Source organism: Rhinoderma darwinii, chromosome 8 (assembly GCF_050947455.1).
Source record: "Rhinoderma darwinii isolate aRhiDar2 chromosome 8, aRhiDar2.hap1, whole genome shotgun sequence".
In the NCBI taxonomy this organism is placed as follows: domain Eukaryota; kingdom Metazoa; phylum Chordata; class Amphibia; order Anura; family Rhinodermatidae; genus Rhinoderma; species Rhinoderma darwinii.
In genome coordinates this window covers 27,231,618-27,252,871 of record NC_134694.1, presented here as the reverse complement: position 1 = coordinate 27,252,871, position 21,254 = coordinate 27,231,618, and the positions used below count along the sequence as shown (strand labels likewise).

General features: G+C 40.9%; 1 protein-coding gene across 1 annotated transcript in view; it reads right to left on the bottom strand.

Moving 5' to 3' along the window:
- Positions 1–1,384: 1,384 nt before the first annotated feature.
- The window catches only part of PTGS1 (prostaglandin-endoperoxide synthase 1), a 96,243-nt gene continuing 76,373 nt past the window's right edge, over positions 1,385–21,254 (bottom strand). The window contains exons 9-11 of the mRNA XM_075834228.1: positions 15,515–15,801; positions 9,049–9,196; positions 1,385–1,844 (exon numbers count right to left, since the gene is read on the bottom strand). Of these exons, the coding sequence (XP_075690343.1) occupies positions 1,486–1,844; positions 9,049–9,196; positions 15,515–15,801 (794 nt within the window). The 3' untranslated portion in view covers positions 1,385–1,485. The remainder of the gene's footprint in view (positions 1,845–9,048; positions 9,197–15,514; positions 15,802–21,254) is intronic.

The following is a 21,254-nucleotide window of genomic DNA, read 5'->3' as shown; positions in this document are numbered from 1 at the left end:
ATGGAAAGGGGTTGTGTTCATGAGAGAACCCTTTTTAAAATATATAACCTTGGAAAATGTCCCCTATTTGCTATCATTTCCTGCTGATTTGTAATCCAAGCCTTCTTCTTTGACATGTCTTATTTGCAACCCAGCGTTTACTCCTGGACTAAGCAAACAAGATTTCCAGTGGTGGATATCACAGGGGCTCACACAATTACAACTTTTGACCTCTGGTACCCGATTCCTACCACGACAACAATTCGAGGATAAGTACAATCCACCAATACAGGAATCTTTACATGAGGCCCATGTATTTCAGTACCTTAACTCACTGATTCCTCAGAATCAATTACCTTACGCCACCACGTTTGAGATCCAATGTAGAATGAACCCTCTCGTGAAAGACATGATCTCCTTTATGCTTAGTGACCCATCGCCAGATTTAAAACTTCCATACATGTGGAATTGGGAAGCTGATCTCAATATCGCCTTATAGATGGTACCTCTGTTACACAATTATTTCCAAGGGTAGCCATCAGATTAGCTTAATAGAAACATCTTTGAAAGTGCTTCATAGGTGCCGTCAAGTCCATTTTAGGCTTCACTTAATTATTCCCAATACCTGCCAATTGTACTTTTGAGGTTGTCAATTTGATGGTACTCTTCTTCATATCTCGTGAACGTGTCCACTTGTTGTCAGTTTTTTGGATTGTGTAGTTGAGCTTAATTTTTAGTGCCCCACATTTCCCTTCCTAAATCGGCCTCTTTATTGCTTTTGGGAGGTAATCTCTTCTTGATGAGGTACAACGCCCGAAAAATTGACTCAAATTATATGAATGGCTGCAGCCCAATAGAAAACCAATATCCTCTCGATTTCAGTGGTAAAAGATAGTTTCTCGAATTATGTTTTTGAAAAGCAGCACGCTTTCAGGTCTGATACGATGGACCAATTTTAGAAAACTTGGCAACCATTGGTCCATGATGTTGACACCCCTGGTGTGTCTCGCTCTCATAATATGGTACATGTGCACATAGTTGATATGTATTCATCATTTTGTGATGTGACGGCTATTTGGATACATTTTGCTTTATTCTTTTTCTCCCCCTTCACCCCTTTTATATTATGCTGGATGACTATGATACTTGAATTACCATTTTCATATGCAGTGTATTTATTTCATTGCTACGTTTCGAGTGTCTATTATTCATTTGTATTGTAAGTCTATATTGTATATGCTCCCTGCTAGTGGAATCTGTGCATTTTTTACTATGTACTTCCTTTGTATCTCAATCTACAACCTTCATTGAACACAATCGTGTCAGTGGTAAAAATGTAATAGTAAGTGCTTGATTCTGTATGAAAACATATTTTAAAGAGTTTTTGTGTTTGAGACGACTTCACTTCATAAAATAAAGTTTTAATGTAAAAAATATTTTTAATGGCAGAATCCTGAAACAATGTATAACACATACCTAGCCTGTTTTTTTACTAAATAACATTTACTAAAGCTCATCACTTGTCTTTGCCCCTGAAGATATAGGACTTTCTTCTCCAGCCTTTGGCACATGAAAGGCAACCAAGGGGCACTTCTTGACATTGAGACACACCAGCTTCTTAATCGTAGCAGTCTTTACAATGTTGAATCCTGTTTCTCCACCAAATGTGCTGGGTTTCCAGTATTCAGGAGAACATATAGGATTCCCCAGAAGTCCTTTGAGTGAAAACGGCGCTCCTATTTCTATCATACTCTCTCCAAAAATGGAATTCGGATTGGTTTTTTCCAAGAGAATGCCGGGGTAAAATTCCACTGCATCTATATCACCATACAATGATTCAAGTTGTGATGCCATTTCTGTTTCTCCTGTGTAAGAGATTAGGAACAAATAATAAAAAAAAATAACTAAATAGACACTACAGAGACAATATGGTACCTTTTTTTTTTTTTATAAGCATATCATGGAATGTTAAAAATCAGTGGCAGATTGGAACAAGTGTTTTCTGTTATACCAGGGCCAAGTCCTGCAAAAGCCTGACAAATTGGGTCATCCCATTTTACTTACAAAAAGCTTACTAATCCAGGCATTTTAAAGGATATCACCACCTAAGCAACCAATTATTACTCCAATGGATCTAAAATGAATCAACTTTGCAAATAAAATAATATGGTTTTGTGTACATAGTTCCTATATATACTTATGTGTCTTCATATTTACAGACAAACAAACCCTGAGTAGTCTAATATTGCAGTCCTTCTCTCTTCCACCTGTCCCCTGATTCTTACTATCTTACTAGGTTAGCAAGAGGTAGAGGACACATACATGGTAATATGACTGCAGGATCAGACTACACGGTTTGTTTGTAGTCTGTTACCATGGAAACATATTGGTCTGCGTAAGAGCTGTAGAACAAAAATTGGTTGCCATGGTGGACCACCCTAAAATTAGTTAATTTCACTTTTACCATTACATCTGGTAGACGTTGCTTCATAACATCTACTAAAATTTCAACATACAACATACATTTCAATACATTTTATAGACTACCATTGCTATAGATCTTCCAAAATGTATATTTCATTTTCTCAAGCACATTAAGTTTATAGTAGTAGTATTGACCATTTTAATATTATGCTTATACTGTATAATGTTATTCTCTTTCTTAGGACAAACTCTTTCTAAAATAGTTGTAGTTTTTACATCATTTAAAAGATATCATCACCCCTCATACTTCTCTAGGGTAAGTAAATTTCGTTTTGACAACTTTTCTTTATAAGTGTGATCTTTCAAGAGCTTAACCGAACATAGTCGTTCTTTGAGGTAGTGGGAATCCTAACGGGGTTACAGGCTCTGCAATCCTAACGGACTGTCCAAAGGTGACCACATTTTTAGCAGCTGCTTTAAAAGCTTGTGCCTTGTGGAATCTGTATAGATTTTTTTTTGTAAATGTTTACGAAAAAAGGGAGCGTGTTAGTTGCACCTTCTGTCCTCATACTGCTAAATTATGGAAAAGTTGCCCCTTTGTCACAGGCCCCATTGCAGTTACATAGTCAGTGGGTTGAATAAAGACCTAAGTCCATAAAGCTAAAACTTTTATACTTACAAAACCCTGTTGAACTACTCCTGAATGGCAATGACCAAATTTGCCATAAATTGGAAAAAATTCCTTCCTGACCCCATGCTGGCAATCGAAAAAGATCCCTAGATCAACGTTCTACATTAATACCAGTAACTCTGTATATTGTTTTTTGCCAAGGAAGATGTCTAACACTTTCTTAGATCTAGCCACACATTACCAAATCCTGTGCGAGCATGATCCATAACTTTATGGCTCGGATTTTGTGATAAAATTGCATTTCTTTTGATCGCAAGCAGTGACCCTGTGATTTCTGTGGTCCGCAAAAAAGAACAAATTATCTTGTCTTTTATAGAAGACATTTACAAATTTATCTAAAAATATCACCCCCTCAGCCTTCTCTTCTCTCCGGTAAATACATTTCGTTTTGACAACCTTTCTTCATAACTGAGGTCTTTAATACCTCATATTAATTTGTTTTCCCTTCTTTCCATCTCTATGATATTTATTTTATGGACTGGTCCTCAAGATGCGGCCACACCAGTGCTTTATAAAGGGGTAAAATAGAGCTTGCTTCTCTAAAAGCCATGTCTTTTCTAATACAAGACAATATTTTGTTAGCTTTAGATGCAGCACACTGGCATTGCATTCTATAATTTAGTAACAACAATTACACCTAAATCCTTCTCCTATGTAGACTCACCCAATAGTGATCCGTTCAGGGTATAAATAGTTTGTATATTTTTTGTTCCGAATTGTATAACCTTACACTCGTCAACATTGTACCTCATCTGCCATTTTGTAACCCATAAGATGCTTTACGCTCAAATTAAAAGGACATGCTAATGAAATGAACACTGATAAGCTGTTAAAGGGGTTCTCCGGTACTTAAGCACTGATGGATTATACTCAGGATAGGCCATCAATATTTATCGGAGGGGGTCTGACATTCTAGTACCACTGCTCATCCGTACAATGAAGTAGTCCCGGAGCTCATTGTGTATGGAAGCAGAGTGACTGTGCCTAGTACCGTAGCTTGTCCCATTCATTCGTGTGGATGACATGGTGCTAGAAAGAGCACTGCAGCCCCTTTATTGTGCTGCTTGGCAGGAATTCTGGAAGTCGGACCCCCCCAACTTTCAAGCATTGATGGTCTATGCTAAGGATAGGCCATCAATGTTAGTATCCCGGAGAACCACTTTATTTTATCAACAACAGCATAAAAGTGTAGTTACTCATAGTAGGTTCATGCCAATGAGTTTGCTTTTTTGCGGTTTGCAAGATCTGCTTTTAGGAATTAACCCTTTTAAGAACCTTTTGGTTTTAAGAAAGGTAATGAATTAATCCTCATACGAACAGTGTCTACTTTCTAAAATATCATCCATGACCTAAGCTTTTGAAAAAGGTACAAAACAAGTTATAATTATTGGTTTGGCAGGCTGACCGTTTTGTCAGACTAAAGTGGCTATATAACCGTGAAAGATGAATTAAAATGAGAAAATATGAGGTCACAAAAATACAAAACGGGAAGAAAAAGAAAACAAAATACCTGCCTTTTTTTATATTTTTTTATATGAAATGTAATAGTTTGTCAGTAAGGGCCTTTTCACATCACCGTTCGCTTTCTGTTTCGGGGTTCCGCCGGAGGTTTCCGTCAGGTGAAACCCACAACGGAAAGTGAAAGTGACAGCACAGCTTCCGTTTCAGTCACCATTGATCTCAATGGTGACGGAAACATCGCTAATGGTTTCCGTTCGTCACCATTTCGGCTGGTTTCCGGTTTTCTAGCTGAGTCTATTGATTCCATCGGAAAACCAGAAACCAGCCGGAATGGTGACGAACGAAAACCATTAGCGATGTTTCCGTCACCATTGAGATCAATGGTGACTGAAACGGAAGCTGTGCTGTCACTTTCACTTTACGTTGCGGGGGTCACCCGATGGAAATCTCTGACGGAACCCCGGAACGGAAATGAACGGTGATGTGAACAGGCCCTAATGCGTTGACATATATCAGTTGTATCAGCATAAATTTTTTTGTCTCTCAAGTGATTACAACTAATGCAAAAATGTATCAGTTGCCATCAGGCTTTTTCACGATATTTACTACAAAACCATCAGATGTCGTTAGTTGTTATCCGTTTTTAACATCTGTGGTTAACATCAGTTTTTACCACAATGGTCCACCAAAAAGGCAGTCTTGGGTCTGAAAACGTGCCAATTTTATCAGAGTGGTGCATAGCTTTTGATTGGATACATGATAGATTAGATACTTGTTGTGTAACATGTCAGGGCTCTCCTTCATTGTAATGTCACGTGTGTTATATTCAGTGCCGCCCTGAGAGGGAGCCCAGAAGGCAGCTGCTGTCCACTCAGTTCAGATCTTCGACGCAGCCTTGTGAGCCTGCAAAGACGCCAAACACTAGCCATAACTTCAGGGAGTAGCTAGTTTTTGGCGCCTTTACAGCTACCCAATCCCACCCGCATCTCTTACCCACCCCTTACCATGCAGGGATTGCTGTTGTTTCTATTGACACAATAGGGTTCGGGTGTCGGCCGTTAAAAACGGCTGTCTAGCTCAGTTTTTGTCAGCCATTTTTATCCGTTCCGTGTCCGTGTTTTCCGTTTTTGACACATTTTTAAAAACAGATAAATTTCATGTGTAGATAATGCCGCAGTGCCCACTGTAGATAATGCCGCAGTGCCCACTGTAGATAATGCAGCAGTGCCCTCTGTATATAATGCCACAGTACCCCCTGTAGATAATGTCACACAGCCTCCCTATAGATAGCGCCACACAGCACCCACTATAGATGGCACCACACAGCACCCCCTCTAGATTGTGCCACACAGCGCCCTCATGTAGATAGCACCACCCCCCACTGTATATAGCGCTACCCCCTTCTCCTGTAGATAGGGCCACACACCACCTGTAGATAATGCCGCTGTGCCCTCTGTATATAATGCCACAGTACCCCCTGTAGATAGCCACACAGCCCCCCTGTAGATAGCTCCACACAGCGCCCACTGTAGATGGCACCACACAGTGCCCCCTGTAGATAGCGCCACCCCCACTGTCTATAGCGCTACCCCCTTCCCCTGTAGATAGTGCCACACACCCCGTAGATAATGCCGCAGTGCCCTCTGTATATAATTCCAATATATACCCTGTAGATTTGTCACACAGCCCACCTGTAGATTTGTCACACAGCCCCCCTGTAGATTGCGCCACACAGTGCCCCCTGTAGATAGTGCCACACACTCCGTAGATAATGCCACAGTGCCCTCTGTATATAATGCCACCGTATACCCTGTAGATTTGTCACACAGCCCCCCTGTAGATTGCGCCACACAGTGCCCCCTGTAGATAGCACCACCCCCACTGTTTATAGCAGCCCCCTTCCCCTATAAATATTGCCACTGAAGCTCCCTCTAGCAGAGGAATCCCCGGCCACAGCATTGCTGACGCTGTGGCCGGGGATTCCCTTCAGGAAGAGACCCTGACCACTGTCCATATATGGACAGTGATGTCAGGGGTTACTCCCTGAATGGAATCCCCGGCCGACGCTGTGGCCAGGGATGCCCTCCAGGAGGAGCCCCAGATACCACTGTCCATATATGGATAGTGACATCAGGGGTTACTTCCTGAACGGAATCCCCAGCCACAGCATTGCTGACTCTGTGGCTGGGGGATTCCCTCAAGGAGGACTCCCTGACGCCACTGTACAGTGATGTCAGTGGCTACTCCTTGAGCGGAATCCTCATTGCCAACACTGGCCGGGGATTACGCTCCAGGAAGAGTCCCTGATGTCAATGTCCATATATGGACAGTGACCTCAGGGATTTTCCTCTAGGAGCAGAATCCCCGACCAGATCATCGGCAACAGGGATCATGCTCAATCAGTAGCCACTGACGTCACTGTCCATATATGGATAGTGACGTGTAGGGCTTCCCCGATCACAGCGATTAAAGTAGCGCTGTGCCCAGGGAATCCTCGGCGAACGGAGGAGCTCCCTCTGCTCCTCCACTGTAAACTAATTCTGAAGCAGGGACCTGATGGTTCCCTGCTTCAGTATTAGTTCAACTGTTGACAGCAGGACATACCCCCAACCGCCCGGAGAGCAGAACACCGCCCTGAATCCAGGACTGTCCCACTGAATCCGGGACGGTTGGGAGGTAGTTAGGGGCTCCGCTTGGAGCGGAATCCCCGGCAATGCTATGACCGGGGATTCTGCTCCCAGCTCACATCCGTCAGCCTGCCGGGTGGTGCCGGAATGTGGATGTGACCGCACCCGGCGTTCGTACGCCTACAATGTACAAAGATAGGATACGATGCCGGACCTTCCTAGGAGCCGGACCCAGAAACGCTGCAGGTAACGTTTTCGGATCCGTCTCCCAGGGAGGTCTGGCGCCGTACGGCACCACAACTGATATCCCCTGTGACAGAACAGATCCCATAGAAAGCTATGGGATCCGTTCTAGCATCAGTTTGCCTCCGGCTGTTCTGCAACAAGCCGGAGGTAAACTGAAGCGGACAGCGAAGATATGTGAACGGCTAAGTAATTTAATGCCCTTTCATGTTGTGTAGATGTTGTTTTTACTTCCTAGTGTACCTATAACCACAAAACAAAAATCACAATCTTTCCTTAAGCACCTTTAGATGTGTATTCAATGTAGTCAGACATGTTCTTACTGTTCACACCAATAGATCAGTTTTTTGTACCCCACCGATCTGATATGGATGACCTATCCTGGATAGGCCACCAATATAAAATGCCCGGATAACCAGTTTAATGTCTCGTTACAATGCCAGAGCACATTCTGCACATTAAAAATTTTGCCCACTCCTTTTAAAAGGTTGATTCCCAGAAAGGTTTTGCATAATGTTATAATAAAATATGCACATTAATGAAAATGCTGTTCATTATGAACAGATATTGTCCCAAAAATAGATCCCTTATTTGGAAATTTCATATTGGCTAATACTACAAATACATTTCATGTAAAGGATGCATTTTTTGGAAAAAGCAGGAAAAAAACAAAAACAAACTAGTTATGTAACAAATGAAAAAAGCAAGATTGCAATATTGGTTTACTATCAAGTGGCAATGGAAAAAGTGAAAGGCTCGTTAGTCAAGGGTCAAAAAGTTGTGATGGAACTATTCTATATTTTCTGGTTAGATCACAGGATTACTTTGACTTTAAACTTTTTTTTTGTATGTGCAGAATTATTCCCTTAATGGAGACCGACTAAAAGTAGTGTACAAAAAAATGGAGTTGTTTCTGCAGCTTCGAAATTTGCGCAAAAACGCATCTGAAAAATGCATACATTTTTTTTTAATTAACCATGCGATTTACAAAGTGTTTCAGCTGTAAGCCTAGTAAATTTAAAACCAGATTACAGCTGCAACACTTTGTAAAATGCATCGGTAATAAAAAAACAAATGCGTTTTACAAAAATTGCAGGCGTTTTTTTAGATGCGTTTTTCTCCCCAACAGTTCAAAACACAACAAAAGTGCAACATGTGAACCCAGCCTAAAAGTGAATGCCAAAGTGTGTACCGCTGCCCTCCATACAAATTAAATTGTCAATGTGAACTGTGAAAGGCAATTATATGTGTATGGAGGAAGGAGTTATCTGGGAAGAGAATTTTTTTTATTAGAGGATGAAAATGAAAATAAACGGGTGGTTCTTTACATGCACGTAGCATCTGACTGCTGCAGCCAATCAGAGGGCTGATTATGCCAGAAATACAATTCGTCACCACAGAGCCCTCTGATTGGCTGCAGCGGTCACATTCTACGTGCATGTAAACAACCACCGAAAATGCCGCCGAAGCCTCAGTGCTAAATAGACGGGGGTAAGTATTGCTTTTCTGGTTTGTTTATTTCATTTGCAGTCCCTACTTAAAAAAATTCACTTCCCGGATAACCCCTTGTGGTCTCCATTTTCGGCACAACAAACAGTAAATCTTTTCAGATAAGAATTTTACCTGTTAAATCCTGGAAAGTCGTATATGCTTTCAAGCTAAATCTTTTACGATACTCATTAAATGGTTGCATTCTAAGCTTACGGGATTCTTCAATAACTCCTACAGCTATGTGCAAGAGACGTGGGTGAAGGTTTTTTCCACCGCCAATCTACACAGAAATATAAAAAAAATTATAATAAAATCTACACATTATGTCCCACATATATCTATGCTTCCTTGGAAGAGGGTGGGGTTGTCGAATATTTCAGATTTTTATGAAAGAGATATTATGAGGTCATTTGAGAACTTAACATCCAGGTTTGATATTCCCCGTACATTATTTTACCAATATCTTCAAATCAGACACTTACTACAATCTTTAAAGTTTCCTGCTCGACCAACTCATCTGTCGTCATTCCATAAGTTTATTTTTCAATGGCAGGGGTGCGATAAAGGTCTCTCATGTAGCTATGATCTTCTTGTGAATAACACGGCTATAGGAAAATCATCTAATGAGTTGAGATGGGAGCGTGAGTTGGGAGAAGAGTTTTCCGAGGAGGAATGGGTGAAGGCGTCGGGGTGGATTCTACGTCATTCTAGATGTATTAACCATGTGGAACTCACACGGAAAATTCACCTTAGATGGTACTTGACTCCATCTAGATTTGCTCACTTTTTCTTTGGTTTGTCTAATAGCTGTTGGAGAGGGTGTGGATCTATCGGTTCAACTATACATATGTGGTGGTATTGCCCGAGGATTAAAGGTTTGTGGAAAGAGGTGTACAAATTGATGAAAGAGATTACTGGGAAGGATATTCCTTACAAACCAGAACTGGCAGTTCTTGATATTGGGTTGGGAGATATTTCCTATGAGGTTCGAGTAGTGATACATCACATATTCATCGCCACTAGGCTGTCTATTGCCAAGTCCTGGAAGTCGCATATATCGCCCTCTATATCAGAAGTCATTAGTAGAATAAATACTACTTGCCATCATGAGTCTCTTTTATTGCAAAATCCTGATAGTCTTGGAAAATGTTTGAAAAATTGGAAGATATGGATAGACTCGCGATATTATACGTAATGGGATAATGAATGATAAATATGCAATTGAATTTATGATACAGCACTGTTGTTATTTTCACTGTTATAAGTTGGTGCTCCTACAATGATATGATCTACTATATATCCAATGTATTGATGCACTATTGATGTAGGTCCTTGTTGATGGACCAATGTTTGATGGTAATCTGTTTGAAAAAGATGTAAATCTCAATAAAAACTATTGTTTTAAATAATAAAATCTACACAGACCGTTGCTGGACAAGTTATAATTCATAAGTCATATTCATGATTGAATGGTATCTTTGTGTTTACAGCATGTTTGATTCTGAGTGAAGTCTGAACCTAAAACGTTAGCAGAACGGCAAACAGAGGGCAGCCAGGATGCGGTCACATTGAGTCCAAAAACCATGCCCAGCGGCTACCATGGCACTCTTAGGAATATATGTGCCATTTTATAAAGCTTGTATTCTGCAGACGGTGACAAGAGGACATTTTCACTTGTAAAGGGGTCAATTCAGGTAACTATTTCCTATCGTGGTTTCCCTTTTTCATATCACTACAGTGCGTCATTTTGTGAGCAGTTGCACAGACTGAAGGTGGCAGCTTCATTGACACCCCTTCCAGCAGGACCAGAGTTACATTGGATGTTGCCCTGTGTGGTACCTTCTGTTGGCACCTCTTCCTTCCCCATATGTTGTTTTGTCATATTGTGTACAAATAACCATACCATATACTGCCACACCATATGTTGGCCAAATAATAGTTCTATAAAGTTGACTAAATAACGATGCAATATGGTACAGTCACCACCGCCATACACTGCAAAAATAATATACTGTACACTGCCTAAGTAGCAGTGCCACACAATGCCACTATACAGTGCTCAAATAATACCAACATGCAGTCACCATATAACTGCTCCATGTGTAATATATTAACAGTGCTATAGAATTAATAATATTACTGACGGTCACAAATGCCCCATAAGTGTCCCCTTTATCAGGGGTGACTGATGCGACCTTTGCAACTGCACGGTTCACACACCCCTAAGAACGACCATGCATTGCCGTTAGTCTTCTGTTCTACAGTGAGCCCTTTATTCAGGGTTGGGATCCATACAAGGCAAACCTGGGCTTGGGGGTTCACAGCTGAGTAAGCATGATTTACACTTGTCAAGCAGATATTGAGGTAGACAAGATACCCACAATACCCAAGGGCCCACATACACCTGGCCCTGCCCTTATGGATAATAATCACCACAATTGTTCACTTCTAGAGTACTAAGTAGCTGCTAAAAGGAGTTTTCTGACTTAATATATAACCACGTGATCACTGCAGCCAATTACTGTCATCGGTTGGTATATGGCACAGTACCGCTGAGAACAGTGATTGGCTGCAGCGATCACATGGGTATACGGGTACGTCATCGATGCAGCTATGCCAACAAACAGCAGAGGCTAGGACTGGAGCTGCTACGCTGGAATGCCATGGGATCTGTCCAGTAAGTAATGCTTCTTTTTTTATTTTATTAAAATTACCCCATGCCAGTTTTTTATATTGTATTGAGTCTGAAAACCCCTATAAGTCCATCTGTCTCAGAACAAAGGCATTTGATACAGTTCAAAATCCATTTGAAAGGTGTAGGTACTTGCCATTAGTTAAAGTGTATTACTTGCCCCCATTCATATACAGCAAATGTGGGAACAGGCTGCCAGGTATGATGAGCTGGTTAGTGGCTACCTAACTAACCTAGATACATGACACAACACTTTCATAAAAAATGATGGTACTTTAAAAAATGCACATGTCCAAGATTTAGCATCTCCTTAATGGGAGCGAGGCTATTGCCAAAAACCCAAATCGACCTTTAAAATGAAACACCTTTTACTATATAGCAAGAAATGTGTTGGAAGTGAAGCCTTCTAAACTTCTAATAACATACAGTAATTACAACTAGACATTTTCTAGGTTCAAACTTGACAAAGAATTGAGAGGAGTCATGTCTTGTAAAAGCGAGGATTTATAAACATTCACTCCAATATATTAGACGGCAAAATCAATTCACCAGCCTCAAGATGTAAGAAATAAATTGGGCGGATTCATCTGCAGAATAATCAATATTAACAGTAACAATCATTTTTTAAGATTTGCTAATTTCTCATTATAAATAACTTTCCAAAATTATAATGATTAATGACGAAGACTTCCACCGGTGAATTATGATGACAGTGCCAGAATGCCTGCAACATTGTACCCATCGCCACCCTTAAAACGTAGACTCGGTTTTAGAGAATATTATTATTGCATAATAGGTATTTCCATACAATAGTATGTTATTATTAATAGACTTCAATCTCATGTAGACAGGGTGGCACATGAAGTCTCCACAAGTTTGTATTACAGACCTGTAGGCACTATGTATCGTGCCAACATATTCTCCCGTGAAACAAAGCTTCTAGGAGATACTATCTCTGTAATACGCCTCTGTAGAAAATCAGACCACAGAGGAACACAGAGATACAGTATGAGCCCATAGCAGGCTACTGGCATGGTATTATGGAACTGTACACACAAATCCATAAGATGGACATGCGTAAGGCCTAATTCTGCTGCTAAGCGGAGAAGATTCGGATAACATTGTATTATTAAATCATTATTTAGGCAATTCCCTCATTATAATGCTAGTGGCTGCACGGTGCGTCAGTGGTTAATACTGTTTCCTTCCAAAACTGGAGTCTTGGGTTTGACTCCAACTAGGGGCAACATCTGCATGAAGTTTGTATGTTCTCGCCGTGTTTGTGTGGGTTTCCTCTGGGTACTCGAATTGCCTCCCACATTCCAAAAACATATTAAAGTGGTGGTCCAGTTTGGGGGCTGTTTTTTTAAACTGATGACCCATCCACAGGATAGTTCATCAGTATATGATCTGTAGGGATCCAACACCTGGACCCCACATCGATCAGCTGTTCCAACTGCCTCTGGGCAACAGGCTCCGACCACTGCATAGCGGCCGTGCTACAGTACTGCAGCTCTGCTCCAATTCAAGTGAGTCAGCCGGAATAGCTGATCGGTGCAGGGTCCGGGTGAGGTCCCCTGCTTTCCTCCTCTCTCCTACCCTCTCCATAGACTTCTATAGGCAGCTGTAACCTGATTCCTCACTGGGCTGAGAGCTTATTATGTCTAAGACGATTGGAGAAAGTAGTAAATTTAGATTGAGTAAACAGTTTAGGAGGGGTGGGGGAGGAAGGTGGATTATAAGTAGATAAAGAGGTGTTATTTTTAGTGCCTATTTAAAGGGGTTTTCCCATGAGAGACATTTATGACATATCCACAGGATGTCATAAATGTTATATAGATGCAGGTCCCACCTCTGGGACCCGCGCCTATCTCCAGAACAGGGCCCCCTAAACCCTGTTGAGCCACTCTGTGTTGCGGCTGAATGAGGTGAATTCTGACCATGAAAAAGGTTATATGGTCGTGAGTTACGAAAACAGCGAGCTACGCTGTTTTGGTAACTCCCGACCATATAACCAGGAAGTGGCCGGGAATCAGTGAGATCAGACAAAGCTAGAACAGGGTTTAGGGGGCTCCGTTCTAGAGATAGGTGCGGGTCCCAGAGGTGGCACCCGCATCTATCTGACATTTAAATGTCTCTCATGGAAAAACCTGTTTAACCCCTTCCCGAAATTTGACCTATCCATACGCCAAAGTCGGGTAGGGGAAGTATGGAACGGGCTCACGTAGTGAACCCGCTCCATACGATGCTGGTGTCGGCCGTTTAACTCGTTAAATGTTGCCGTCAATAGCGACCGAAGCATTTAAATCGTTAGAAAGAGGGGGGCGACCCCCTCTAACAGCTCATCGCGCCCCCCGCAACGCAATCGCACGGGGGGGGGGGGGGGGATGGTTGCTATGGCTGCCTGGGAGCCTAATGAAGGCCCCAAGGTCTGCCCTCTTTGTGCACCAATTAATAGTTCCCTGTCAGGATCACGATATACTGCATATGTAAAAAAATAAAAATAAATTAAAAGTTAAAAAAAAAACCTTTCACATTTTCCCCCTAGACTGAGCATAGTAAAAAAATAAATAAATAAACATAATTGGTATTGCGGCGTCCGTAAAAGTCTGAACTATTACAATATGTCATTATTTAACCCGCACGGTGAACGCCGTAAAAAAAAATTGTAAACGCCAGAATCTCTATTTTTTGGGTTACCTAATCTCCCACAAAAAATGAAATAAAAAGTGATCAAACCTTTGCATGTACCCCAAAATGGTATTATTATAAACTACAGCTTATCCTGCAAAAAATAAGCCCTCATAGCACTTAATCGACGGAAAAAAATAAAAACGTTATGGCTCTCGGAATTTGGCGACACAAAATACATTTTCTTTTTTACACTTCGGTTTTTAGTTGTAAAAGTAGTAAAATATAGAAAAAACTATATACAGTATACATATATATATATATATATTCGGTATCGCCGTAATCGTATTGACCCACAGAATAAAGTTAACGTGTTGTTTTAATTGCAGTGAATTCCGTAAAAACAGCGCGCAAAAAACAATGGAGGAATCGCTGTTTCTTTTCATTTTCTACCCCACAAATAATTTTTTTCGCATTTCCTAGTACATTATATGGCAAAATAAATGGTGCTACGAAAAACGACAACTCGTCCCGCAAAAATCAAGCCCTCATAGGACTATATCGACGGAAAAATAAAGACGTTATGGCTTTTGGAAGGTGGGGAGGAAAAAACGAAAATTAAAATCTGGAAAGGGCTGCGGCGGGGAGGGGGTTAAGTCTTATGTCATATTTTGTCATAACTGTCCTTTTAAAATAATAACCGGAAACATTTTGTGAAAACCGGTATTGCCGTATTATAAATTTGTTCACTACAGATCAAGGGAATCAGAATGCAATCAAACTCCACTATTAGACTGTCGCTTTAAAAACCTTTACCATTCATTGCATACGTGTTTCAATGGGATGTAATCTATATCCAGGTGACATAAGCTTTGCCCCCAGGAGCAACCCGTAACCTGAAAGAAGCTGATGTAAGAAGTCATCTCCACCCAAGCGGCTTACATACTATAAAAAGAATGGCAGGTGTATGTACTTGCTGGAAATAAAAAGATCAGGCCCTCAAGGGATAAAATTGCAGCTCCTTCTATAGGAGATGAATTCTAAATAAATGGTTGGAGAAGGGAGAGAATAGGGTAGGTTTTAAGGAGAGAGGTGCCTACTGAAGGCAGTGAAAAGTTAGCATCGCTGGTGGGAAAATTCCCCCTACCTCACAATAAGAAACTTTAGCGTCACTAGTGCTAACATTTTGCAATTTATTCTTCAAAGTTGCAGGGTGGCGTAAGGTTTATGTTGCAGACTGCACCACATATTCAATAAATGAAAGTTGCATTTTACCTTTCCTGCTATCTGTTTTGTAAAGGATTCCACCAGAGCTTCCACCCCATAATCTGTGAGCATTGTAGTGTTGTAGATAAAGTTGCTATAGTTGTAATCCTGTCCTAAAATGTTAAAGTTGTCAGGCATGAGAGGATGCCAGTGATATAACTGGTTAAACTCAACAGCAATACGATTACGGTACTGGAACTGGACTCCAAACAGTAATTCTGGATCAAATTTCAACTTTAAGAAATATCCGCTGAGGTGTTGGACATAGTCTTCTATGACAATCTTAATGGTCTCTCCTACAAAGAGAAAAAATAAACACATTACAGACTTAAAGGATCCTGGTAGAATTACGTGGTTAAAATTGATTCTTTCCATAATTTTATTCAGAAGTTCTTTTTTGATAAATTAGTAAATGTCCACTCTTGAATATAATGGGCCTGAAATTATCTGTGAATTCATTTCTTAATATATTTTTATATTATAACATTTTTTCTTATACGGCGCTTCTATTCCCCTGCATAGCCATTTGGTTACATGATGAAATTGTTAGGAAAACGCCTGTTCCCTTAAGGTCGCTATGACAACCTTTCTAGCTTCTGGGCGGTTCTTCTTTTGTTTTGAGCCTACCTCTCTTCTCTCTCCTTCTGCCAATCAGCTGTGGTGTTGTATTTATAGCTGTTTTTTCTCTCCTGTCTTTGGTTATGAATTTTCCTATCTCCTGGTTTCTGATCAAGCTCCTGACTGCTCCTGCACTTCTGTTTTCTGGACCTTGGGTATACTGACCTCGGCTTATCTCTCGTTAACCCTCTGCTTACCAATTCGGATTATCCGCTCCTGGCTAGTTTTGACCGTGGCTTGTCCGATTACCTCTACTCCGTTTCTGGACTTTCAGTTAACCTATTAACTGTCTGGTTTCCAGCTCAGGTTTGCCTGCATTGCGCCTCTTTTCCAAAACTTCACTCTGTTAAGACAATCTGGGTTCTCAGCAGCAAAGTCCATCTCACCTTGCTGTCTGCTCTGGCGAACACCTTATAGTCGCCTCAGATACTGTCGATCAGAGTGGTTACGGATTTGAGGTTACGAGTTTACGTGCACGCTCTCTCCCGGTAGACTCCAGCAGCCTTGAGGTATTGTTGCACTTGCATTTCCATAACAGAAATTCTGGCTGCTTGCAGCCACCACTAGAGGGAGCTTAGGAGCTTACTGCATGTAGTTATACATAGGATTCAATAATAAAGCTGTATGCAGTAAGCTCCCTTTAGTGGCTTTCTATCGCTATGCGGGGGATTTGGAGCTCTATATCAGGAAAAATTTGCTTTGACCACTATTACTAGCACAGAATGTTAGACATAAAAATGACATAGTACAAGGGGCAGACATAGACCGCAGAGGACCCGATGCAAAACCAGTATATTGGCTTCTTGGTCTACAATAGTTCATTATAGAGCACCCCCTTGTGTCTCTCTAACAATCCACCAGTATTTGTGAGATATTAAATTCAGTAGCTCAGTCCCTTACAAGCAATCTAACAGGTTGCATATATGGTATGTCTGCCCCTGACATGGTGTTAAAAGTGGACATGCACTTTAAGATCTGATAAACACTAATGTCTCCATGCACCTCCTTGACTAGAAGCTAGCAATGCAAACGCAACCTCTTAGGATTTACATTAATTTCAACGTAAGTCACAGTCTGGCAGAAAATAACTATTAAATGGTAATTCCAACTTTTGCAACATTTATGCCGTTCAGGCCACTTTGCCAAAAATGAGGCGGGTCCACCAAAATTAGGACAAGTTTATTATATATTGCACCATAAATTGGCGTAAATTATAGCCCAATTCTATGCCAGCTCATGGCTGCAGTAGATTTGACTTTCTACCGTACAGATGGGCAGACATGTGCCTAATTTATTAAATGCTAATCGTAATAAATTTCCTCCCAATATTTCTTCCAGAAACAGCGCCACACCTGCTCATGGGTTGTGCCTGGTATTGCAGCTCAGTTCTAGAGAAATGAATGGGAATGCACTGCAATATTGCACACAACATATTGGAAGAAAGCAGCCATGTTTTTTTCTAATCCTGGACAACCAATTTAAACCCTGTACTGATATCAATGGTGACGGAAACGGAAGCTGTGGTTTCCGTTTGACTTTCCGTTGCGGAGTTCACCCGACGGAAACCTCTGACGGAACCCCAGAACGGAAAGCCAACGCTGATGTGAACAGGCCCTGAAAGCCCTGTACTCTGCACTTTTATAGGTGTAAAAAAACAAACAAACGGATAACTAACATAACGGATGACTAATATAACGGATGCAATTAAAAATCCCATTGATTTCAATGGAATTTTTAACGGATCCGTTTTTATCCTTATTCTGATCTTGAAATGGATTAGCGTAACGGATTATACAACAAAAGTGTGAACTTAGCCTTATTTTTATTACTGGTGTTAAGGTAAAACGGATACAAATGAATTGTAGTCCGTTTGCATCCTGTATTTTGAAACCATCCGCTGATCTAAAAACGGAACAGAGTAATGGATTATACAAGGCGAGTGTGAACTTAGCCTGAGCCAGGAAGCAGGTGATGCTTGTTGCTAAAGAATATTTTTGTTTATTTCAAAAATATTCATATATAAACTGTCATTTTGGTAACAGTAGAGGCGGCAAATAAACAAATGGCATAGGTGGCAAGTGAAATGTAAATTCTGGCTTGCAGATTCCAATGTATACCAGCATATAAAGCTCCGTCAGCAAGGTCAGGCCCTTGATGGAGCACAGAAAATCAATAAAAAGGAAGGAGATTGCTTTGTTTTACTTGCAATGGCGCAGTGGGATGGGCCAAATATAAACGTTACATCACATAAGCGCAACTTCTATGATGTGGCCGGAATATGGTTTACTGCAGCCACAACGGTTTACCTGAGCCAATGCAAATCATGTAAATCGGGAAGAATTAAAACAAAAATAATATTTGTAAGAGGCGTGACAGGTGTGTGACATGTGTAGGAAAGGGACCGACCCTCAAGGCCGTTCTCAAACTTGGCGTAAACGCATTGTATTTCTACAGCGTAAAAATATGTGTGAACGCACCCTAAAACAGATACACTGTATTATACTTTCTGAGGGGCTCAAGGGGCGGTGCATGACTTCTATTTTTGGTGTTTTTGTACCCATCACCCCCACCCTCCTCCACAGGCCCTACACTAGGCATGAGACAGTATCAGTTTTTCTTGCTACCGGAGAGTAAAATACTGAACAAAAAATGTGGTGTTTCTCTCCGGGACTAATATGGCTGCCTGGAGAGCAGCTAGATTTTTTTTTTTTTCAATAGCTGTTGATTTAGGATAAAAAATGAAAACGTTTTTTCAATTACCTTTTTTTTTTACCCTCAGGGGCACATTCAGACGTGGCGGAATTGCTGTTGAATTCCGTTGCAGACAGTCTGCAGTGGAAATCTGCAGCAGCCGTTTTTTTCATTGGTTTCTATAAATTTTTAGGAAAGTTAGTTCAGACGTTGCAGAAAATAACTGTGCGGAATTTAGGCTGCGGTGCAGAATTTTCCCTCCGCAGCATGCACTGTCTGTTGCGGAGAAGCAGCGGAATTTCACTGCGGATTTCAGCCTTTGCAATGCAAAGGCTAAAATCTGTGGCAAGTCCGCTGTGATATCTGCAACGTCTGAATTACCTGTCAAATATGCAAATGTTGCTGCAAATTCGTTGCGAATTTGCAGCAACATTTGCAGCGGAAAAATTTCGCCATGTCTAAACATGCCCTTAGGGTGTATTTGGTCATTTCTATTCAGGTTTGGTTAAAACCGCAATGAAAAACTGCATACGTTTTTATTGCGATTTGGTGCATTTTCCTACATGGTTGCAGTAAAAAGTGAAACCAAAACACACCAAATTGCTGTAAACACGCATTCGTTTTTTATGCGGTTTTAGACGCACCTCAACCGCAATGTCCAAATATACCATTAGGCCCTGTTCACACGGCAGAATTTTCATGCTAATACTGACGCATTTTCTACGTTGTAATCAGCATAAAAAAAAACCCTGGTAAAAAACCTCCCATTGTCTTCAATGGTAAACTGGACAATTTTTTTTTTTATACGGGTGAGAAATTTTCAGCGGGTGGAATTGAAATCCGCCTTACTGAAAAAAAAAGAAGTGATAATCACTTTTTGTGCTGCGTATTCCACCGCAAAAATAGCGTTATTGACTGTGGCTAATACATGCGGAGAAACACAGCTGGTTTAACTGCAAATCCCCGGCAGAAATCCGAGGATTAGCCTCAGATATCTGCTGCAGATACTCGGCCAATTCCACGTCGGAAATATCCTTAGGAAAAAAACGGTAGTGTGAACATCGCCTTATTCACACGGTGTAGATTTTAAATGTATTTTTTAAGTTAAAACTGGGAACGGAACCTAAACAGAAGTAATATATAAAGGAAGGCATTATAGGTCTGCTCTCCTGGATCTAATTCTGGCTTAAAAAAATGCATGCAAAATCTGCATCGTGTGAACAAGGCCTTAGTATCACTAGCTGCTGAGAAACACATTCACAATCATCATTTAAGTCTAGAAAAAAATAAAAACTAATTTCTCCATGTAGTCACCTCCCTTCACATTTTTCAGGATTACTCTTGCGCTGTGCCAATGCTCTGGAAATCTCTCACCCATGCCACCTAAATAATGGCGGAGTCTCTCTCAAGTACACAACTTGGTAGAATTGTTGCATTTTTTTCCGCAGTGAATCCTCAGCAAAATCAGCGCAGATTTGCTACATTGAAAGGATGAAATTGGCAGTGAACATCCAGAACAGAATGCCCGCAGCATGCCCTGATGTCCATGCGGAAAATGTTTCACAGCATGTGGATGACATGGCTGGGACTGTAATCCGCTACAGATTTTCCACATGGAACATCCGCACAGAAAATGTTCAGCATTTCAGTCCCGTGTGGACCTGGCCTTAAAGGGGTTTTCCGTTTTTTCACAGTATAACTTGTTATACAACTTTCTAATATACTTTGGGGGCAATATATTTGGACCTGCGTTTCATACACCAGTCTTAATAAAAATAAAAATTGGAGAAGAGTGTGACATTTATCAAGAGGCAAAATCGGGGGCCCTCTGGGTTCCCGCAATGCTCCAGCGCGGCCCATACAAGGTCCTGAATGTTAGATATATGTTAAAAGCGTCAGGGCCTTATTTTCGACGCAGCACTTTAACGTCATCAGTGCTTTGTCGCATACAACGTCCTGACGCTGCCCGGTGTAATAACATTGTATAAGCCACGCTGGAGCGATGACAGGAGAAGAGGAGCGGTGAGGTCAGTATAATATTTTTCTCTTATCATTTATCCCCCTTTTCCCCGAAGTTACGTCTTCTTTCCAACTTGTGACTTTTGGACCCTTATGTAACTTTTCCACGCCAGAAAACTGTCGTAGAAACGTTGATAAATTTGTGTTTCAATTCTTTACCATTTTCAAGATATCTATATATATTTAATTGAATCTCATTTACCGCTTTCACTCTTAGGATATATTCAGACGTTGCGGCTAAGGTGCGGTAAAAAACGCATTTAAAAAAAAAAAAGCATTAAAAAAGTGTTTTCTCTTTGATTTGATGCGTTGTTTTAATGTGTTTGCATTTTTTTTTTACCTCAACCTCATCTAAAAACGCCTTAAATTGCGGTAATAGCACATGCTTTTTCGGATGAGATTTTTTGTTATTGCAGTTTTA